Genomic DNA, 17,825 nt, shown 5'->3' on the forward strand with positions numbered 1-17,825 from the left:
TGAGTCCCATCCCCCATGGGCTCAGTTGTTGTCTCAAAAAATCCCGGCTCTATTATTTGCCCCCGGGCCTTAGTAGATAGCACCGGGAGAGGGCATTTCCGGCCTAGAAGATCCGGCTCAGTGTTGTACCGGCATAGTGTCCGGTTATGTCTTAAAGTAAGGGAAGAAATCAAGTAAAACTTGTCCTTCCACCCAGACCATTTGGACACTTTGTCCAAAGTCATCAAATATTGGGGCAAGGTAGTCAGAGTATACCATGCCCCATGGCCGCCTGGGGCCTTGCTCAAATAATGCATGTGAGCGAAGGCGAAGAAGCTTGGATTTATATTCTGGAGCTCGCAGGCGGCGATGTAACTAAGAATATTCACCCATGAATTGGGGGTGAGCTGCCAAACCCCTATATCGTACCCCTTTAGGATTTTCCTAATCCAGGGGTGGAGGGGGAACCGGAGGCCGGCTTTAATGACCGCCTCGTAGCAGACGAAGTAATGGTCTGTATTATCAATATCGTCGCTCCAGGCCATTACAGCGTCAGCCGGTGGAACGATGATGTCCCAGCCTATAATACCCCGTATTTTTATACGCATTTTATTTAAAATATGTATTTTATAAAGTATTTAAATGGTTGTAATTATTTTAATTAAAGTATTTTAATTAATATTATTATTAAAGGAAAGTTTATTTAATTATTTTATTTAAAAGTTGGGGTTTTATTTTTGGAAGTTTAATTTTTAACAAGTTTTATTAGGGAAAGAATTAGGAAAAACCTAGAAGAGGGTTAGTAGAGAAGGGGTATAAATATCCCACTTATGAGGCAAATCAAACTTTGCCCAGAGTGGAGAAAACCCAAGGTTAACTTCTCTCTCTCTCTCTCTCTCTTCCTTATTTTTTTCCTTTTTCTTTTTCCCCCTTCCCCTTAAACTTTCGGCTGCCACCCCCTCACCACCGCTGCCAGCCACCGGCAGGCTGGTGGCCGCCGCTGCCAGCAAGCGAAAGCCGCCGCCAGCAGCCGGCAGCCAGTGGTGGCTGCCGCCTTTCTCCCCTTTCCCCTTTTTTTTCGAACCTTATATAAAAAAAAATTGAAGCTTTCTTGTTTTAATTGAATCTATTCTTGGATCTAAATATAAATTATGAGTTTGGGGGTTTAATTTTGATGTTTGATAATTGTAATTGTATGAATTAATTTTCAGATTTGGTTTTTAATTAAAAAGCCCCAATTTTTGAAACCCTAGGTCCTTGATTTATGAAAATTATGAAAGCATATGAGGAATTAATAATTAGATCTTCAATTTAAGTGTTTTAAGACTAAATTACAGCAAGTTTTAATTAGAATAAAGTGCTGGAATTTTATGTAGAGCACTTAATATTATGTTTTTGAAGGAAATTTAAATTACACATTAAGTTGGACTTAATTAGAGTGTTTTAAATATAATTTCAGCTTATTCAAATTATTTTAAGAGGGGCTTTAGGATAGTATAGATTGCTGGAAATTTGTTTAGAGTGGGTTTTAATGCCCTGTTATAATTTTTATGTGTAGGAGACTTCGAAGTGAGCAATTTTTACTAGTCGTGACGATTTTTAGATCGTATTCAAGGTACGTTCGCGTACTTAGCATATTTTGATGATGTAGAATCATGCTAGGTTTAATTTCAATCAATTACAAGTAGTATCATGCTAAGGTTTATGTGTTGAATCGTGAATTATTGGTGTTGGTGATTGAATTGTGAAGCATGAATTACTTGTGACGGTTTATGGATTGGAAAATTATTCTTTGGCATGATTATATGGACTACATATTTATTTATGGCATGATAGAGAGCATGTTTAATTAAACTAATTGTTTAATTATGTTTGGAATATTGAAAGGAAATTTTATTATGGTTCATATAATTTTTATTGACGCTTTAAGAATGAGAAAGGATCTATATAAGTGTCTATGTACACAAGGAATAAATTGTATGTTGGTGCCTTTGTGCACTTAAGGTGTTTTAACACCGAGGTATAGGATTGTTGGCGCTTTATGCGTTTAAGGTGTCTTCGACACTGAGGTAGAATTAAAAAGGGTTCAATATTAAATATTATGTGGTCACTAATTATTCAAGAATTAAATTGGTATATTTGTTTGATTGAATAATTATTATATTGTTGATTGATTTATTATGCCTTGAGAGTCATGACCAAGCATAATAATATGTAAATAACGTAAAGTGAAAGAGATTACGCACCAAAACTCTTGGAACGTATATACCTTGAGTATGAACATATAGGGGGAGTTATGTGACTTTATATTTGATCATAACTTCTAACGGAGTACAGGACGCTGTTATTCCTTTTTTTTATGCGCTGGAATTCCGCCACCTATGTGTGGCACAGGCTTATTGTTGGCACGGTTAGCTCCCGTGTCAGTTAACCCCAATTTATTGGGATAGGATTAGTTGGAAACCCGTTCGATGCGTAATCAATGCTAAATGAATTATTTAGTGTCTAGTTAAAGTGTCTTGTTGATTTTTGTGTGTGCTTGTAAACAGGTGCAATGAGGTAAGTGTGTGTGATGATAGGAGAATGCATGTTAGTGTGTTTAATTACGCTTATGTACTCAGCTTTGCTGATTGTGTGTGTTGTTTGTGTCTGGCCATGTCTTTATCTTGGCCCTACGATGACCCATTTTAATGGAGAGTAGTGGGGGCAAGTAGAGATACACTTTTCAGGTATTGAAGCATGTTCATGACGGGGCATGAGTGAAGAGAGAATCATGCTAGCTTCTATTAGAATATGATGTGTTTTATGCATTGAATATTTTATTATATTACTTTATGGACTAACACAAAAGATTGGTTGTTTCGGTTTTAATAAGGGCCTTAAATGGTTCCAAGTTGTAGTGGATCTTAATTGGCTTTGGTTTTGTTGATTTTCAACTTTAATTTTCGTTGGGTTGGTTTTTAAATTGTGTTATTTAAATAGTTTTGGTTTTCAAGTCTTCCGTTGTGTATCTTTGATAGTTGTCTTAGCCGTTTTCACGGTGGCGGTAATGTCTTAGATATTCCTAAAACGTATTTTAAAAGGAGTAAAGTGTGCATTTAAAGGAAAGGAATTTCTAGGGTGTTACACAACCCCTTCCAAAGAGGTGCTTTTCCTTGAAAGCCCTAAAGCCGCTCTTGAGTAGGGCGATGTTACCCGGCAGCATTCTAGTCCGTTTGGGGTTGGGTAGGTCGGCGACCTTAGGCGGCTGCTGATAGTCAGCCGCAAAATTGTCTTGGTCAGAGCCGAAAGATTCGGCCCTTGACCCTTCGCCGGCCTCAGCATCGCCGGCTTCATTAGAGGAGGTGGTTCCCTCACCGCCTACCTCTCGTACCCCAGAGCTCCCGGAAGTAGAGGGAGCCTCTTTGTCAGACCCGCTCTCCTCCAAATCCCTCTGTTCCCCGTTTGGGAAAAACCTCATCGGCTGGCACTTCCATAGCGCGCCGGCTCCTAGACCGTCTGGTCGTTTGTTTCGTTCTGGCCATTGTGTCCTGCACAAACACAGAGAGGGAGGAATTCGGAGATGAGCATATCGGTTCCGACAGTCCAGAAAAGGCACCCCCTGTTCTAGACTCAGCCGTTCCGGGGGACCGGCTGAGTGTCCTAGGCAGTGCCGAGTGAGTGGATTGAGAACTCATTTATATTTTTTTTCTAAAAAACTAGGTATACAGGCGGAGAAAAAATGGTATACAAGTTGAAAGGGAGAAAAGCTAAAATGGTACAGGCGGTTACCTTGCTTTTACTCTGAAAAATCTGAAAACCGCTACAGCCGGTAAACCGGGTGTTGAACTGCTAGCACACGGAAGCTTGAACTTGTTGTAATGCAGACGGAGGCAGAGAATCTCTCTCTAAAAAGCTCTCTCTTTCTCTCTCTAAAAAGTCAAATGAGCGTAAGGTGAGAGAAAAAGGGGGGGTAACTTTCTATTTATAGAAGGTGAAAGCGGGGGGAAAAAAAACTTTGGTTTGAAATTCAAATTTTTACCCGTTACTGTTCACCTTTGAGAGGTGGACACGTGTCACAGGCCCCACGTGATATGCACGTGCGACCTGTGAGGGGCAAATGTTTAGGGTAAAAATACCCTAGACATGTGGACCAATGAGAGGAGGCCACGTGTCGAGCTCAGGATGGCCCGTGTGGCTTAATATCCTCTTGACACTTGGCGCCCTCAGATACATCTCTGAAATGACGGCCTTCAAGGGCCCAAATCCCTAGAAGCGCCGTTTTAACGGCGCAGCCCACTGAAATTTAGGTCAAGTGACCTAAATAGGGGCACGTTCTCCAAGGACCCTATAAATAGAGAGATATTTCCCCATTTTGGGACACATTCAATAATTTATTACACCTACATTCTCTAACATCAGAGAAATACCTGAGCTTGGAATCCAGGCAGATTTCCTCCTAAATTTCCGTACTCTTTATTCCTTTTCAAGCTACTAACTTGATCGTCGGAGGCGGAGCTCCAACCACCCGGAGTCTCCGTTGTTTTGCAGGTACAACTCAGCCGGATCAGACTTCGTGACGTAACTCTCCCGAGGGACAAAAATACCCAAAACAAGCCCCTTTTGGACTTAGAGAGTGGAGTTGAAGAGCAAAAGCTAATGCATCCCACTAAGTGTTTTATTTTTTATTTTTAATTAATATTACTTCATTCTTCTTCAGACCTCTTCTTCCTTTCTCAACAATAACGACAAATTCTTCGCCAACACCTCATACAATGCCTCGGCACCACCATTTTCGGTGGAGGAGTTGCTGAATTAAACGGAAAATTTTTAAAAATATGGAGAAATAAGGGCATGGTTAATCCCAAAGGTAGGGTTGTTTAGAGTTGCGGTTGTGTTTTCTAAAGTTCCCAAACTGCACTTTTGCGGTTTGGTGAGGTTTCCAAAACATTTTAGACCAAACCGCACCGAAAACCACACTTTGATGCGGTTTGCAATTTAGGCCGTCAAACCGCAAACCGTCATACTAATTTTTTACTACTTCTATAAAAAAAAGTAAAAATAGTTTAATAATTAATTATATATTAATAATAAAAAAATTAAAATAACAAGTCTTTTTTTTAAAAAAAATATTTATAATTTTTATAAAAAAACGTGGCTAAACAACAAATCACACCGCACCAAACCGCATTTGTGGTGCAGTTTGAAAAAGTAGTGTGGTGTGGTTTGAAAAAGTGCAAACCGTAATTTTGCGGTTTGGGATCTAAACCACACCAAACCGCACCGCGAACTCTCCTACCTAGAGGGTTAGGGTGTTCCTCCTCAATTGAAGCTCTATCGTGAAGCTATTGATTTCTACATTTAAGGTCTTTTGAATTCGAGCGATGGAGGATAGAGAACTGATGGGGGAGAAAGAATGGAAGGAGACCTGCAAATTACAATTTTACCCCCTAACTTATAGCTTAAAAAGACAAATATTACCCTTAGATAAACATCTTGATAAACTCGTATTTTCCCTATGATCAACCTACCCAACTCAACCCAAGACAAATCTTTATACTTTTACAGTTTTATTATAAAAAAATTCAAGTTCTCAACTTGAAATTTATTTCGCAAATGACAAAGTCGTAATTAAATGTAATTTTTTTCACCATTCATCGATATAACTACTCTACTATTTTAGGTTCGATTGGCATCACTGTAGTTTTTTGGTTTTTTATTTTTCAAAATCATATGATATATGTTATATAATGAATAAAAAATTAGTCAAACTTATTAAGAACATGATAATTTTAAAAACCGACAGAAGAAAAGTGAAAAAATCTTTTTCTCGTTTTCCATTTTTGATTTTTTGTTTTCAAAAAAACTGAAAAGTGAAAAAAAAAGCCAAATAAGGGCCTGTTCTCATAGACTGAACTCAGCTGAACTGAACTGAACTGAGTTGAGCTAAGCTGAGCTGAACTGAGTTGAGTTGAGCTAAGCTGAGCTGAACTGAGTTAAGCTGAGCTAAAATGAATACTTCATATTTTATAAAAGAAGAAAATTGGGAGTTGAAGTGAACTGAAAATAAACGTATGAGAACATGCCCAAGTCCTAAAAGTAGTGATTCTGCCTAAATTGTTACTTCTAATGATACGGAGTACAATTTTACCCCTTTTAAAAACAAACTTTCATCTCAAACAAAATGGGGCGGCCTCTTTTGTTAAGTCTTGGCGCATAGCACCTATGGGTGAAGGAACATATAGGATGACAATTTTGCAATTAGCTGTAACTTTATATCATGCAAGTGGGCCATTAGTATAACGGGACAACTGAAGTGTAACGGGGAGTGAAAAGAAGAAGCGGGAAAACATTTTCACTAAGGTAAAAATGACTTGCATGTCAGTTAATTTTATTAAAAAAAAATGGAAGCTCTTCATCAATGGAGACGAAGAATGCAGCTCAGCAAGCCAAATTTTTTTTTGTCAAATTATGAATTCGTAAGTGCAGCAGTGGATTAGTAGAATGAGAAATCGGGTAGAAGATATTTTGGGTGTCGATCTGGCGGAAGCAATTCGGGAAGATGGAGAAGATGGGCATGGTTGCGCAAGGGAGCTGAGATTCGACTCTGAGATGGTAAGTTATGTATTCTAAAGCGTTGTTGTTAGTTTCTTAGCGAGAATGGGGTAATGAATGAAAGCAATTGTGAAATTTAAAAAGTAAAGCTTGGGTAAGGAGAGGTTAGGGTTTGTATTGAGTATTTTGAAATTGAGTAATCATGCTGGGGGTTATTGGTAGGGGTAGTATTTAACTGAGTAAGTATTGTGTATATTGTAATGTGGGTAATGGAGTAGGGGTTAGTTTGTTTTTCAATTGTAATCGTTTTTGTTGTTGTTGTTTGCAATTGATGGTAGGCTAATGTAGTTTCAATTGATGGAGTAGATGTATATTAATGTTGATTTTTCCTTTTTTATGTATTTTGTGATGGCATTTGTTCTAAAATTTTGGTTTTGTGGGTTGTGTGATTTCGAATATGGGCAGAATGCATGATATTTTTGTTGGTTATATTGTCTTGTTTGGTTCTATAATGATCCACTACATTGAGATGTGGATGTATATGTGTTGTAGGTTGGTTTTGAGACAGTTGGAGATGATAGTGAGGATGATGTATATGTGTATGATGAGGGGTTAGGGAGTGAGGATGGATTTACAAAATGGGATGAGGAGGAGGAGGTGGAGGAGAATGAAATGGGAGAAGGAGATGATGGAGAAAATCAGGGATCAGATTATGAGTCAGTTCATGGTGGAGAAAATCTGGGGTCAGATTATGAGTCAGTTCATGGTGAAAACGTAGTTGATGGTGAAGGGTTCACAACACCAAAGAAGGGCAGGCAAATGGTGCAAACTGTGTTCGGTGTTGAAGAGGAAATACCACCCCCAATTTTGGGCATGGTATTTAGTAGTTGGGATGAGTTAGATACTTACTTCTGGAGCTATGCTAGGCAAAAGGGGTTTGGAATAGTGAGGGCTGCTTCTGGATGGGTGAAGGTGAAGAAGGAATTGGGTACTGGAAAGTATTGTAAGCAGCGGAGGAATGCTAAGTGGACCTGTGACTGCTACGGAAGACCTTCTAGGAAGCGTAAAGTTGATCCACTGAAGGAAGGTTTGATTCAGGACGAGGAGACAGTTGTACAAAGGAAAACAAAAAAGTGTGGATGTGAGGTGGAGTTGTATGCAAGTGTTAATGCAGAAGGGAATTGGGTTGTTTGTAGGGTGAACTTGGATCACACTGGTCATCCAGTTACACCGGGAAAGTCCAAGGATTTTTCCATGTATAGGAAGCACGATTTGGTTACCAAACATAAGCACTTAGTGAAACAGGTGGTTTCTGCGAAAAAAGTCAAGGGTGAAGGTTTCCCAGATGTACGGTTGTTTTGGTAGGCAGGTGAATGGAGTGGATCAGTTGACTTTTACTCAAAAAGACTTGACGAATGCGGTGGCTGAGGAGGAGAAAAAGAGGTTGGAGCTTACCGAGGGTGATGCAAATGGGATGATTGAGTACTTCAACAAAATGAGTGCAGATAATCAAAAAAATTTCCATCTGTGTAGGTTTGGGAAGGATGGTTCCTTACAAGATGTTGTATGGGTGGATGCGAGGAGCAGAGCTGCCTATGAGGAGTTTGGCGATGTTTTCTGTTTTGATAGTACGTACTTGACTAACAAATTCCATTTGCCCTTTGCTGTATTTCTTGGTGTGAATCACCACGGACAGAGTATATTGTTTGGTTGTGCATTGATCTCTCGAGAGACAGCAGAAACGTATGAGTGGGTGATGAGGACATGGCTGCATTGTATGGGCGGTAAAGCCCCTACAGCTATTTTGACGGATCAAGATCCGACAATTAGGAAAGTTGTGCATTGTACAATGGCTAAAACGACCCATGGGTGGTGCATATGGCACATCCTGCAGAAATTTGGTAAGTATGTGAAGCGTGATGATGATTACGAAGTTTTAAAGGGTGACTTTGATAGCCTCATATATGGTAGTTTAGATGCTGATGAATTTGAAGCTCGATGGTGTGATGCAATTCAGCATTACGAGCTACAAGACAATGCTTGGCTAGAGGGTTAGTTTCTTCCACTCAATTGTTTATACTTTATCGTTTCTTAGTATAGTTACTCATGATTTTGTATGTGTTTTTAGGGTGTTGATGATCTGAATATTTGAGTAAATATATTGGTCTGTGCGTTATGTACCTCTAAGTAGTAGCATTGTTCCAATGGTTATTTTTGTTTTTCCACTAACAATTTTAATGTACCACTGCAATTAGTACGTACAGGTAGCAGAAGCTTTTGTAGCTGTCTTTGTTTGTGTCACTTAGTATTTGTCGTAAACTAGTGTATATTGGATGAAACTAATAATTGCAGTTATATTGAATAGGGCTCTATGAGGAACGAGTAATGTGGATTCCCGCGTATTTGAAACATTTATTCTGGGCTGGGATGAAAACGACTCAACGTTCAGAGAGTTTCAATCATTTTTTTAAAGGGTATGTTGACAAGCAGACAACGTTGTCTTAGTTTGTTATTCGGTATTGTGATGCTATGACAGTAAGGGTCGAGGCCGAAAGAATGGCAGACTCGAACACACAACGGTATGAGAGGCATTTAGTGACTGACTTCCCAGCGCAGGTGTTGTTTCAAAAATGCTATACGGATGCAAAATTCAAAGAAGTGCAGGGACAGTGCAAGAAGATGTTGTATGTTTGTCCCCTAGATCAGTATGAAATTTGTACTAATCTAATTGAGTTTATTATCGAAGACCGTGTTTGGATCAAGCCTAAAAATGCGAAGAAGGATGAAGTGACAAAGATTCGTAGATGCTACCGGGTTGTATATGATAGTAGTACGTATGAAGTTGCATGTGATTGTAAACACTTTGAGTGTCATGGGATCATTTGTCGACATATGATTCTTGTGTCGTATGACCTTAATAGAGTAACTGTTGTTCCTGAAAAGTATGTACTCCGTCGTTGGAGGAAGGACGTACAACGGAAACACACACGAGTAAAAGTTGCTTACCATGATCCATTGACTAGTGATGAAGTGAGGAATTATCACAATCTTATGGGGACGTACGAACCTATTTGCTCTAAGGCTTCCATTTGTAAGGAGGCAGTGCAGGCTGTCAAAGAGATGTTGCAGCTCATGGATCTGAGAGTGGATGAAGTTCTAGCAATGGTTGCGAAAAGGCAGCTTGTAGGAGGGAATGAGAATGGTCCTGGTGAGGATGAAGGTGTACATGGAGTTTCCCGAACGCCGTCTTCTGTGGCACAGAACAAGGGGCCTGAGGGGACAAACACACCAATGACAGTGGCATCAGGAATTCGTAATAACAACACTACTCCAGTTAGTGGATTCCAAGGAAGCTACGAAGGATCTGCCCCAGGTAGGATTAAGGATCCACCCTTACCCAAGAAGAAATCACATCGCACTACAAGTGTTAGATACCCGTCCTGCACAGAGAAGAAAGGAAAAGAAAGGGCTTCTAATAAGGCGAAACATGATGCTCAGAAGAAAGCTGGTCAGACCCCAACCAGCATATCATTAGGAACCAGTGAGTATATTCGATCTGTCGGGGGAATACAAATGAGGGATTTGGATGGGTCGTTAGGATACTTTACTACGGTTAGGGGAGGACACTCTGGTGGAGTGTTTGCTTCTCTCCTTGGCCTCACTCCTGGCACATCTGGATCCATTCACAATTAATCTATTCTTTTCAAACTTTTTACTACGTATAACTATATTATTTGCGTTGCTCTGTAACAACGGTACAATTTAGCAATTGGTACAATTTAACAGCACAACTAGTAGCATAACAAATGTATCCCTAGCATCTATTTTGAATATAATTGGTACACATAAAAGTACCACTGGCATCTATTTTGCTTATAATGAGCACACATAAAAGTACCACTTAGTAGTTCCAAGGGTACTACTCTATGTTTAATGATATCAATATATTAATGGCGACTAACAAAAATAACATGATTGAAGTAGGATTCCATAGTAGGACAAAAAAAGAAAGACACTTAAAATGTCGAAGGACAAGAAATGAAAGGCATTTAAAATGTGGAAAGCAGTCATGTAGTGATATAAGAATCGACAACTTCTTTCAAAAAAAAAAAACAAAAAAAAAAGAATTGACAATAAGATGTACCGTTCATAACAAGGTGGTATAATTAAGTTATATAATTTACCACAACAAATAAAGGATTGTTCCGCTGCAGGCATAGCGGTACGTAACGTGAATTAGGATTCCATAGTAGACAAAGAAAGGAAAGACATTTAAAATGTATGGAAAGCATTCATGTAGTGATATAAGATTTTAAATGTCTTATATCATATATAAAGCGGTTCTTTTACTCATGTAGTGATTATTCGTTGGTCGTATATCATACAGGTACCGCGCGTAATCGTATATGTGGTACAAATAAAACTAGTTAGTTAGTCAATGGTACATATATGTACCATTGTATTCGATTTAGTGTTTCTTTTGACAAGACAGTTCTCTGGCCTAGTGCTGCACCTATTGCGTCACGCCGTCACCTACAGTAGTAGGATTACCACGGTAACATGGTAAATAGGATCAAATATTCAAATTTAACTTTTCCCTCCCACAAAACTAGTTCCCTTCCTATATTTTTTTAAACTTAGCTCACATTCTCACCCCACTAATTCTATATTAACCAGTGGTACACGTTTAGGGTACCACTTGATTCTATATTGTACCACTTCAGTATTAATGGTGTAAAATATATGATTTTTTGTACCACTGTCTAATAAAATGGTAGAAATTGCAGGCCCTTTGAGTAGTGAGTTAGTGTGGTTAAAATTATGAAGTGCACAAAAAAAACCTTGAGTATTCCATGGTTTAGAGGTTTATGTAGTATATATTAAGGCGTTACGAGTCCTTGGTGGTTTGGTAGAAGATGGAGTTACGTCTACCTTAAATCGAAACATATACAAATCGAAATCACTATCTTATCCTTGTATTGAGTTACTTTGTAAGAAAACATACACTTCCATCAACCCTTGTGTAGGTAGTTATTCAGCTAGTACGCACCCTATGCTTGTCGCTTATCGGAATCCAATTTTAGTGCTTCGATGTTATACCCTACTCCTATAAACATGTTTAGGGGCAATAAGGTCTCTAAATAATACCCTAAACATGTTGTATTCACCCTAATCTCAATGAGCCTAACCATAACCACTTAACAAGTGGTACATTTAACGGTTAGTATCGTACCATTCTGTACGATATGGTACACCGATATTTTGTTAGGGTACCATTAAGAGGGAAACACGTTTAGGGTACCACTTGATTCTATATTGTACCACTTCAGTATTAATGGTGTAAAATATATCATTTTTTGTACCACTGTCTAATATAATGGTAGAAATTGCAGGCCCTTTGAGTAGTGAGTTAGTGTGCTTTAAATCGTGAAGTGCACAAAAAAACCTTGAGTATTCCACCATATTTCTTCTCCATATGTAGTGTTTTGGTAAAGATAACATGGTTGAGAAGTATTGAAGATTGAATGTGTTAAAATAGGAACAACAGTAACAATAAGTTCAAAATGCCAATTTTTATTCCATTTAATAAGGGACCATTACATTACTTGAAAAAAAAACCAGAAAAAACAAATAATTTTTTTTAAAAAAAAGGCTCCAAGAACAACAACAGCAAGGACGACATCCAACAACACCAACCCATACACTACCCAGAGGGGAAGGGGGGTTGAAGGTGCTTTCGTTGACCTACAAAAACTTCTCCAGGGTCAAGTTTGCTGCCCTCACCTTCAATGGCCGCTTATCGGAGCCGTAAGCAATACCGTGTGCATGTTGGAGAAGAGACACGTACGTGAAGTACCTGATCTTCTTGCCCAAGCAGAAAGGGCACCTGAAGCCCACCGCGGTCTGACGCAGCTTGCAGGTGCCATGGAAAAGAGCAATGTATGGTTTCTCCGAGCACTCCTCGAGTTCAGAGTCGCTGTACACAGATGAGTCACTTGAGCTCGACATTTTTTGATACCTTTTTTTAAAAAAAAAAGGAAGGGATGAAAGGATATTTGTTCTTCTTTTGTTTGGTTTCTCTTTGTTGATACTTTTCGAGATTGTGAATGTACACTCCCTACTTGATGTGTATTTATAGTAGGGTAAGGGTGGGTCAAACTCTAGTCTACATTAATTGGGTCAAAGTTTGTAATACTGAATGATGTTCTGTTTCCCAGTGGAATTTCTAAAGGTTCATCATAATTTTTTTTGGAAAACACTGATCACACACACCTAGGTCATTCGTAATCCACTATTCTTAATAAATGTACAACTACGTGCACAAATGTACCACTGGAAGTTCAATGGTATATGTTACTTGCCTGTGTTATACTACTAAGAATAAAAGTGGTGAACAATACATTGCATAGCTTAAGGGGATTCCCATGCGTTGAACGATACGATATCTTTTTCAGTACCTAGACCTTTTGTATGACTCATGTTATTTTATTTTTTATTTTTTTTGGGAAAATGTATCACGATTTCTGAAATGACCTGTTCACACGCATTTAACGGTTAGTGGTACATTTAACGGTTACTCTTAATAATACCCTAAACATGTTGTATTCACCCTAATCTCAATGACCCTAACCATAACCACTTAATTAGTGGTACATTTAACGATTACTATATGTGCCATATAATGGAATTGTCCACTTAATGGTACATATGAAAGGGATAAATGTCCCACTGTATGTGCCGTACCGTACTGAATGGTAAAAGTCAAAATTGAGCTCGGTAAATGTAGGGTTCCAGTAAAAATCAGGCGCCAAAGAAGAAAAACTTTCCCGCTCTTTGTGGTATTGATCATTTACCCCCCTATATATATACTTCTTCCTTCTACCAAAGGGATTCCAACTTATATTTCACCCTTAATTCCTAGCTCCGACCATTCCCTTTTCATACACCATCTCACGCTAGAAGCTTGTGAAGTGGTACTCCAGAAGCTATGTCAACAATGTCATCAGCCTCTTCGGGGAGTCGTGTAATTCGTCGACCCTGTGCATCTGCTGACATCTCATGGATCTCTGCAAAAATCTGCAACTGCTCCGGGGAAGATGCTACCCTCGTCGAATTCCGCATTTCGATGTCCGAAACGAACCCGAAAAGGTCGTATTATAAATGTCGACACTGTGGTTACTGGGAATGGGCCGTTGATTCCGATCTTGTCAAGGACGGACCACCGAACAACATCGAGGGCGTAGTTCGTAGGGTGGAGGTGCTGGAGCACCAAAACATAAACACCGTTAAGATCGGTCTTACAATTTTAATAATTGCAGTTTTATTGTATTTCAAATCGTAAATCAAGTAATTTGGGTAGTACGGTAATGCAAATGGGTTAATGGTGTACCAAGTTATGTAAGAATGAAGTACTCTATCTACTGTTATTGTTTACAAATTATTGTACCAAGTTATGTTACTAATTGTAGGTTCCTAATTGTGACATTGATTGGCATTTTTGTAAATAAGATGGCATTTTTGTAAATAATGGGAATCTAAAGGTGAAAAATATGATGACAAAAAGTACCACTACTTGCATAATAGTACATAAAAAATATTATTCAAATAACTTATACTTTAATGGTACATTATACATGTATAGTAGTACACCAAAATGTACCACTATACTAAAATAAAAGAAAAAATGTACCACCAAACTCCAAATTGCCTTCCTTTGTGCATGCCAAATACATAGGCCCTATGCGTTGCGTTTATACGTCACCCCATGATCTTATAACTGAATAACTTCCTCCTCCCACTATTTATTTATTCGATTCAACTTCTCCCTCCCAATATTCATGATCTTATAACTGAATAACTTCCTCCTCCCACTATTTATTTATTCAACGTCTCCCTCCCAATATTTATTCAACTTCCATTCCTCTCCATTTCATTAACTTCTCTCCAAAAATCTGTTTCTCTGAGAATCAGAATTATTAACCTCTTTATTTGTTCCAAAAATGGTGAAACAGAACAAAGGAAAGGAGCCAATGGAACAATCACAAATAGATCAACCCAAATATTCAGAGCTACAGTTCCTTAGAATGAAGGAGGAGATGTTAACAGAGCAGTTAAACCACCATGAATTCATATGCAACAGCTTGAAGGTTCAATTGATTGATGTTTCAGCAGCCATTGCAAACATTAACAAAGAAAGGGCACAGACCAATGTTGCACAGAGCACAAGCGTGAACAGTCCCCTAAGGTTGGGTGGTAGGGGTAGGGGTAGGGGAAGACCCACCAGGGGAGAGAAGATGGTGGCTATGAAGAGGGTGTCTGGTGCAGGAGGAGAAGCAGCTGGTACTGGACGAGGAACCACAGATGCTGGTGGACCTACTGGGCAAGATGGAGGAGCAATCCAACCGCCGGTGCAGGTCGTGGCACCTGAAAGGCCCAGGCGTAGGGGAAGGCAAGTAAGGCAAAGGAGTCCCGAAAGCCCCAAGGATGTTGCTCCATATGCGCCGTACCATGTCCGTGATAGGTGGTCTCAAGAGGTTTCCCACACAAACTTCGGTGCGTATGGACACTCGGCTTCAACCATTGAAAAACTCAACTGACGGGTTAACTGATCTAAGTTAAATATTTAAGTTTTTTTTTTTAACTAATTTCTCATTTCAATGCTTTACTCTTCTTATGTAATTGGCTTAGTATCTCTTTCTCTGGTTTGATATGTTTGAAGATGAACACTTTGTTTAATCACGTTGCTTTTGAACACTTAGTTTAGTTTTGGCTTCTATTTTAAGTACTCAATCACAGTTTAGCTTTTTGTGCACTGTAATTATATTACATGTGATTAACTGTGATGATGGTAATTATTATGAACACTTTCTTTAGTTTTGGCTTCTGTTTTTTGGTCGGTTTTTCATCTATATTCAATTACATTATTTGTACCATCTGGAAAAAAAACCATCCATTCGGCTTTTTCAATGTACCATTTATATTATTAATGGTGCAAATTTCATATTTATTTGAACATTGAAGTACATTTGGTTTAAGGTTAACTAAATGGTACATTTAACTATACAAAATGTACCACTAAACTACTCAATTAATGGTACATACATATACCATCTTCTTCTAGTTAGTGCTTCTTTTGACAAGACATCTCTGTGGCCTAGTCCTGCACCTAGTGAGGCTACTGTACTAGGTTTACCACGGTAAATGGTGGAAAATTTTGAAAATTGCATTTTCATTTTCCTTTCCCTCCCACGAACTTGAATTTAGTAGAATAAGAGAGTACTAGGGCTCCAACCAATTCTCTAAAGTAATTAATTCTCCATCTTCCAACCTTTCTTCACAACAATGGAAAGCTTTCATCCACTTCCTGTTTCATTTGTTCATGTCGTTCCCCACCCACATTCGCCCATTATGTACTTCCAGAAATCGGAGCGGGAATACAACGAGGTGAACTTAAATCTTGTGAATTATTTCAAGACAACTGACCACTTAGTGAGTGGTTCTTTCCACCCTATCCAAAATTTGAGGGCACGGCTGCTACAAGGAATGAGCTCCCCAACTCAATTCATGCTTCTCGAAGACGATAGCCCTGTACTTGGTCATTTAACGCTAGTAGAGGATTTAGTGGGCTGCTACAATGAAGAAGCTGTTGTGTTGATATTTTGGCTGCTCCAAGCCTTCTATTCCTCTTCTTCGTTACGCACGATACCCTGTGAATTGGCTGAAGCAATTGATTTGGAGCCCGTTCTGAACATATTCGAGGCACCCATATATGCCTTCCCTATGATGTGGCGTAATATATTTGTTGGGTCATACACGGATACGCTCCACGTATTGAAGAACGTTGACGGACATACCCACATGAGGCTCAACATATCTGGTTGCACAATTAAGCCCTACCACCTTGTCAGTTACACAGGAGAGTATCTCGCCTCAAGCCGTAGCTACGAGACTACCATACAGATTGGCTCGTTCGCTTTGTGTTGGAATGCCAGAGGATGCACAAGGCCTTCGTTTGTTCGTAACTTCACAACCCTGCATCATCATTTTAACCCAATTTTACTAATCATATTGGAAGCTCGTGTAGGGAACCACTACGCGAAGACAGAGCTGTTGGGTGATATCCCAGGCGACTATGAAGTTGAGGCAGCAGGTCCAGACAACAACCTAGGGGGAGTTTTGGTGTTCTGGAGGCCAAGGGCACTTACTGCTAGTTTCTCGTACACATCAACAAGGCCAGAGGGAATGGTTTTGGATGCCGTTTTTCGGGTATTTCCTCTATTAGCTTCACATAGTTCGTACAACTTATTACTTTTAACTAATTACAGTGTTTTTAAGTTATATTAACAAAAATATTTTTAAATTGGAAGCCGCCACCACCAACATGGACTTACATCCCACCCCAGCAGCAACCACAACTGAACAACGACCCAACCAGCTCAGACGAAGAGCCTGACATAAACACCCACTGGTTCGCTTCAGGCTTGGCTTTTGATGGGTCGCACCACAAACAGTTCGGGAAGGACCTTTGATGTGTAGGTGATCCTGGTTGAAGCTGTCTTTGGGTACTAGCTCTTGTTTTATTGAATAGGGCAACCGGTTTTTTAGCATGTTGTTAGTCCTAGCGTATTGAAAGCACATAAGATTTGTAAAGGTACATCTATGCAGAGGTAAATGTGCTACTGAATATAAAATAGTACATAATGTCATGAAAAGAAAGGAGAGATTGTACCACCTCACGTTGGATGATACTTAAAACATGCCTAACAACGTTACATGAACATCAATATAAAAAACAACATAACAAAAAGCAGACAAGTAGCAGGAGTAACCCGGAAATGAATAACCTTGCAGCAATCAGTCATCGTCTAACCCGAAATCTTGGTATCCTTCCCACGGATCCACGTAGGGGTCATTGTAGTCAGGCGCATGTCCGTCCCAAAAAGATCCGGAATCCGGGTTGACCTTGTTGTCATACCTTTGCTTCGCCTCCTTCAACCTATTGACATACCATTGTGGGTAGTCGTCATAGTCAAAAGGCTCCCTAGTAATGAGATCAAGGTGTTGCATCTCATCGTACCCATTTTCAGCCAGCATCTTGCTCCTAAAGTACATGCATTGCTCCTCACTAGAGTGGATGATATCATAAGGATCCTCGTGAGAGAAATTCATCCACTCTACAGTGACATGAACCACGTCTTTGTCATAGTCGGACGTGAAATCATGGCCAAGTAGTAGAAGGCAAAATGTCTCACCTTCCTTACAGTGGTTGTTGAGCATGTACTCCAGATTAGTAGCCCAATCATAGTAGGACA

At 39.3% G+C, this 17,825-nt stretch overlaps 1 protein-coding gene across 1 annotated transcript; it reads left to right on the forward strand.

Annotated features, from left to right (window-relative positions):
- The first annotated feature begins 6,462 nt into the window (after positions 1–6,462).
- On the forward strand, positions 6,463–8,569 carry LOC110715116 (protein FAR-RED IMPAIRED RESPONSE 1-like). The gene is made up of 3 exons (XM_021893690.1): positions 6,463–6,573; positions 7,066–7,788; positions 7,883–8,569. Exons 1-3 carry the CDS (start codon positions 6,463–6,465, stop codon positions 8,567–8,569), a joined length of 1,521 nt encoding a protein of 506 aa, XP_021749382.1.
- The last annotated feature ends 9,256 nt before the right edge of the window (positions 8,570–17,825 follow it).

This window comes from Chenopodium quinoa, unplaced genomic scaffold, assembly GCF_001683475.1.
Source record: "Chenopodium quinoa cultivar QQ74 unplaced genomic scaffold, ASM168347v1, whole genome shotgun sequence".
NCBI classification, from domain to species: domain Eukaryota; kingdom Viridiplantae; phylum Streptophyta; class Magnoliopsida; order Caryophyllales; family Amaranthaceae; genus Chenopodium; species Chenopodium quinoa.

Bases quoted from the DNA above. Each gene is read 5' to 3' on its own strand.
- LOC110715116 (XM_021893690.1), top strand. From the start codon at position 6,463: ATGAGAAATCGGGTAGAAGATATTTTGGGTGTCGATCTGGCGGAAGCA. The intron at 6,574-7,065 runs GTAAGTTATGTA...TATGTGTTGTAG, and splicing joins TGAGATTCGACTCTGAGATG to GTTGGTTTTGAGACAGTTGG. The intron at 7,789-7,882 runs GTTACCAAACAT...TTTGGTAGGCAG, and splicing joins TGTATAGGAAGCACGATTTG to GTGAATGGAGTGGATCAGTT.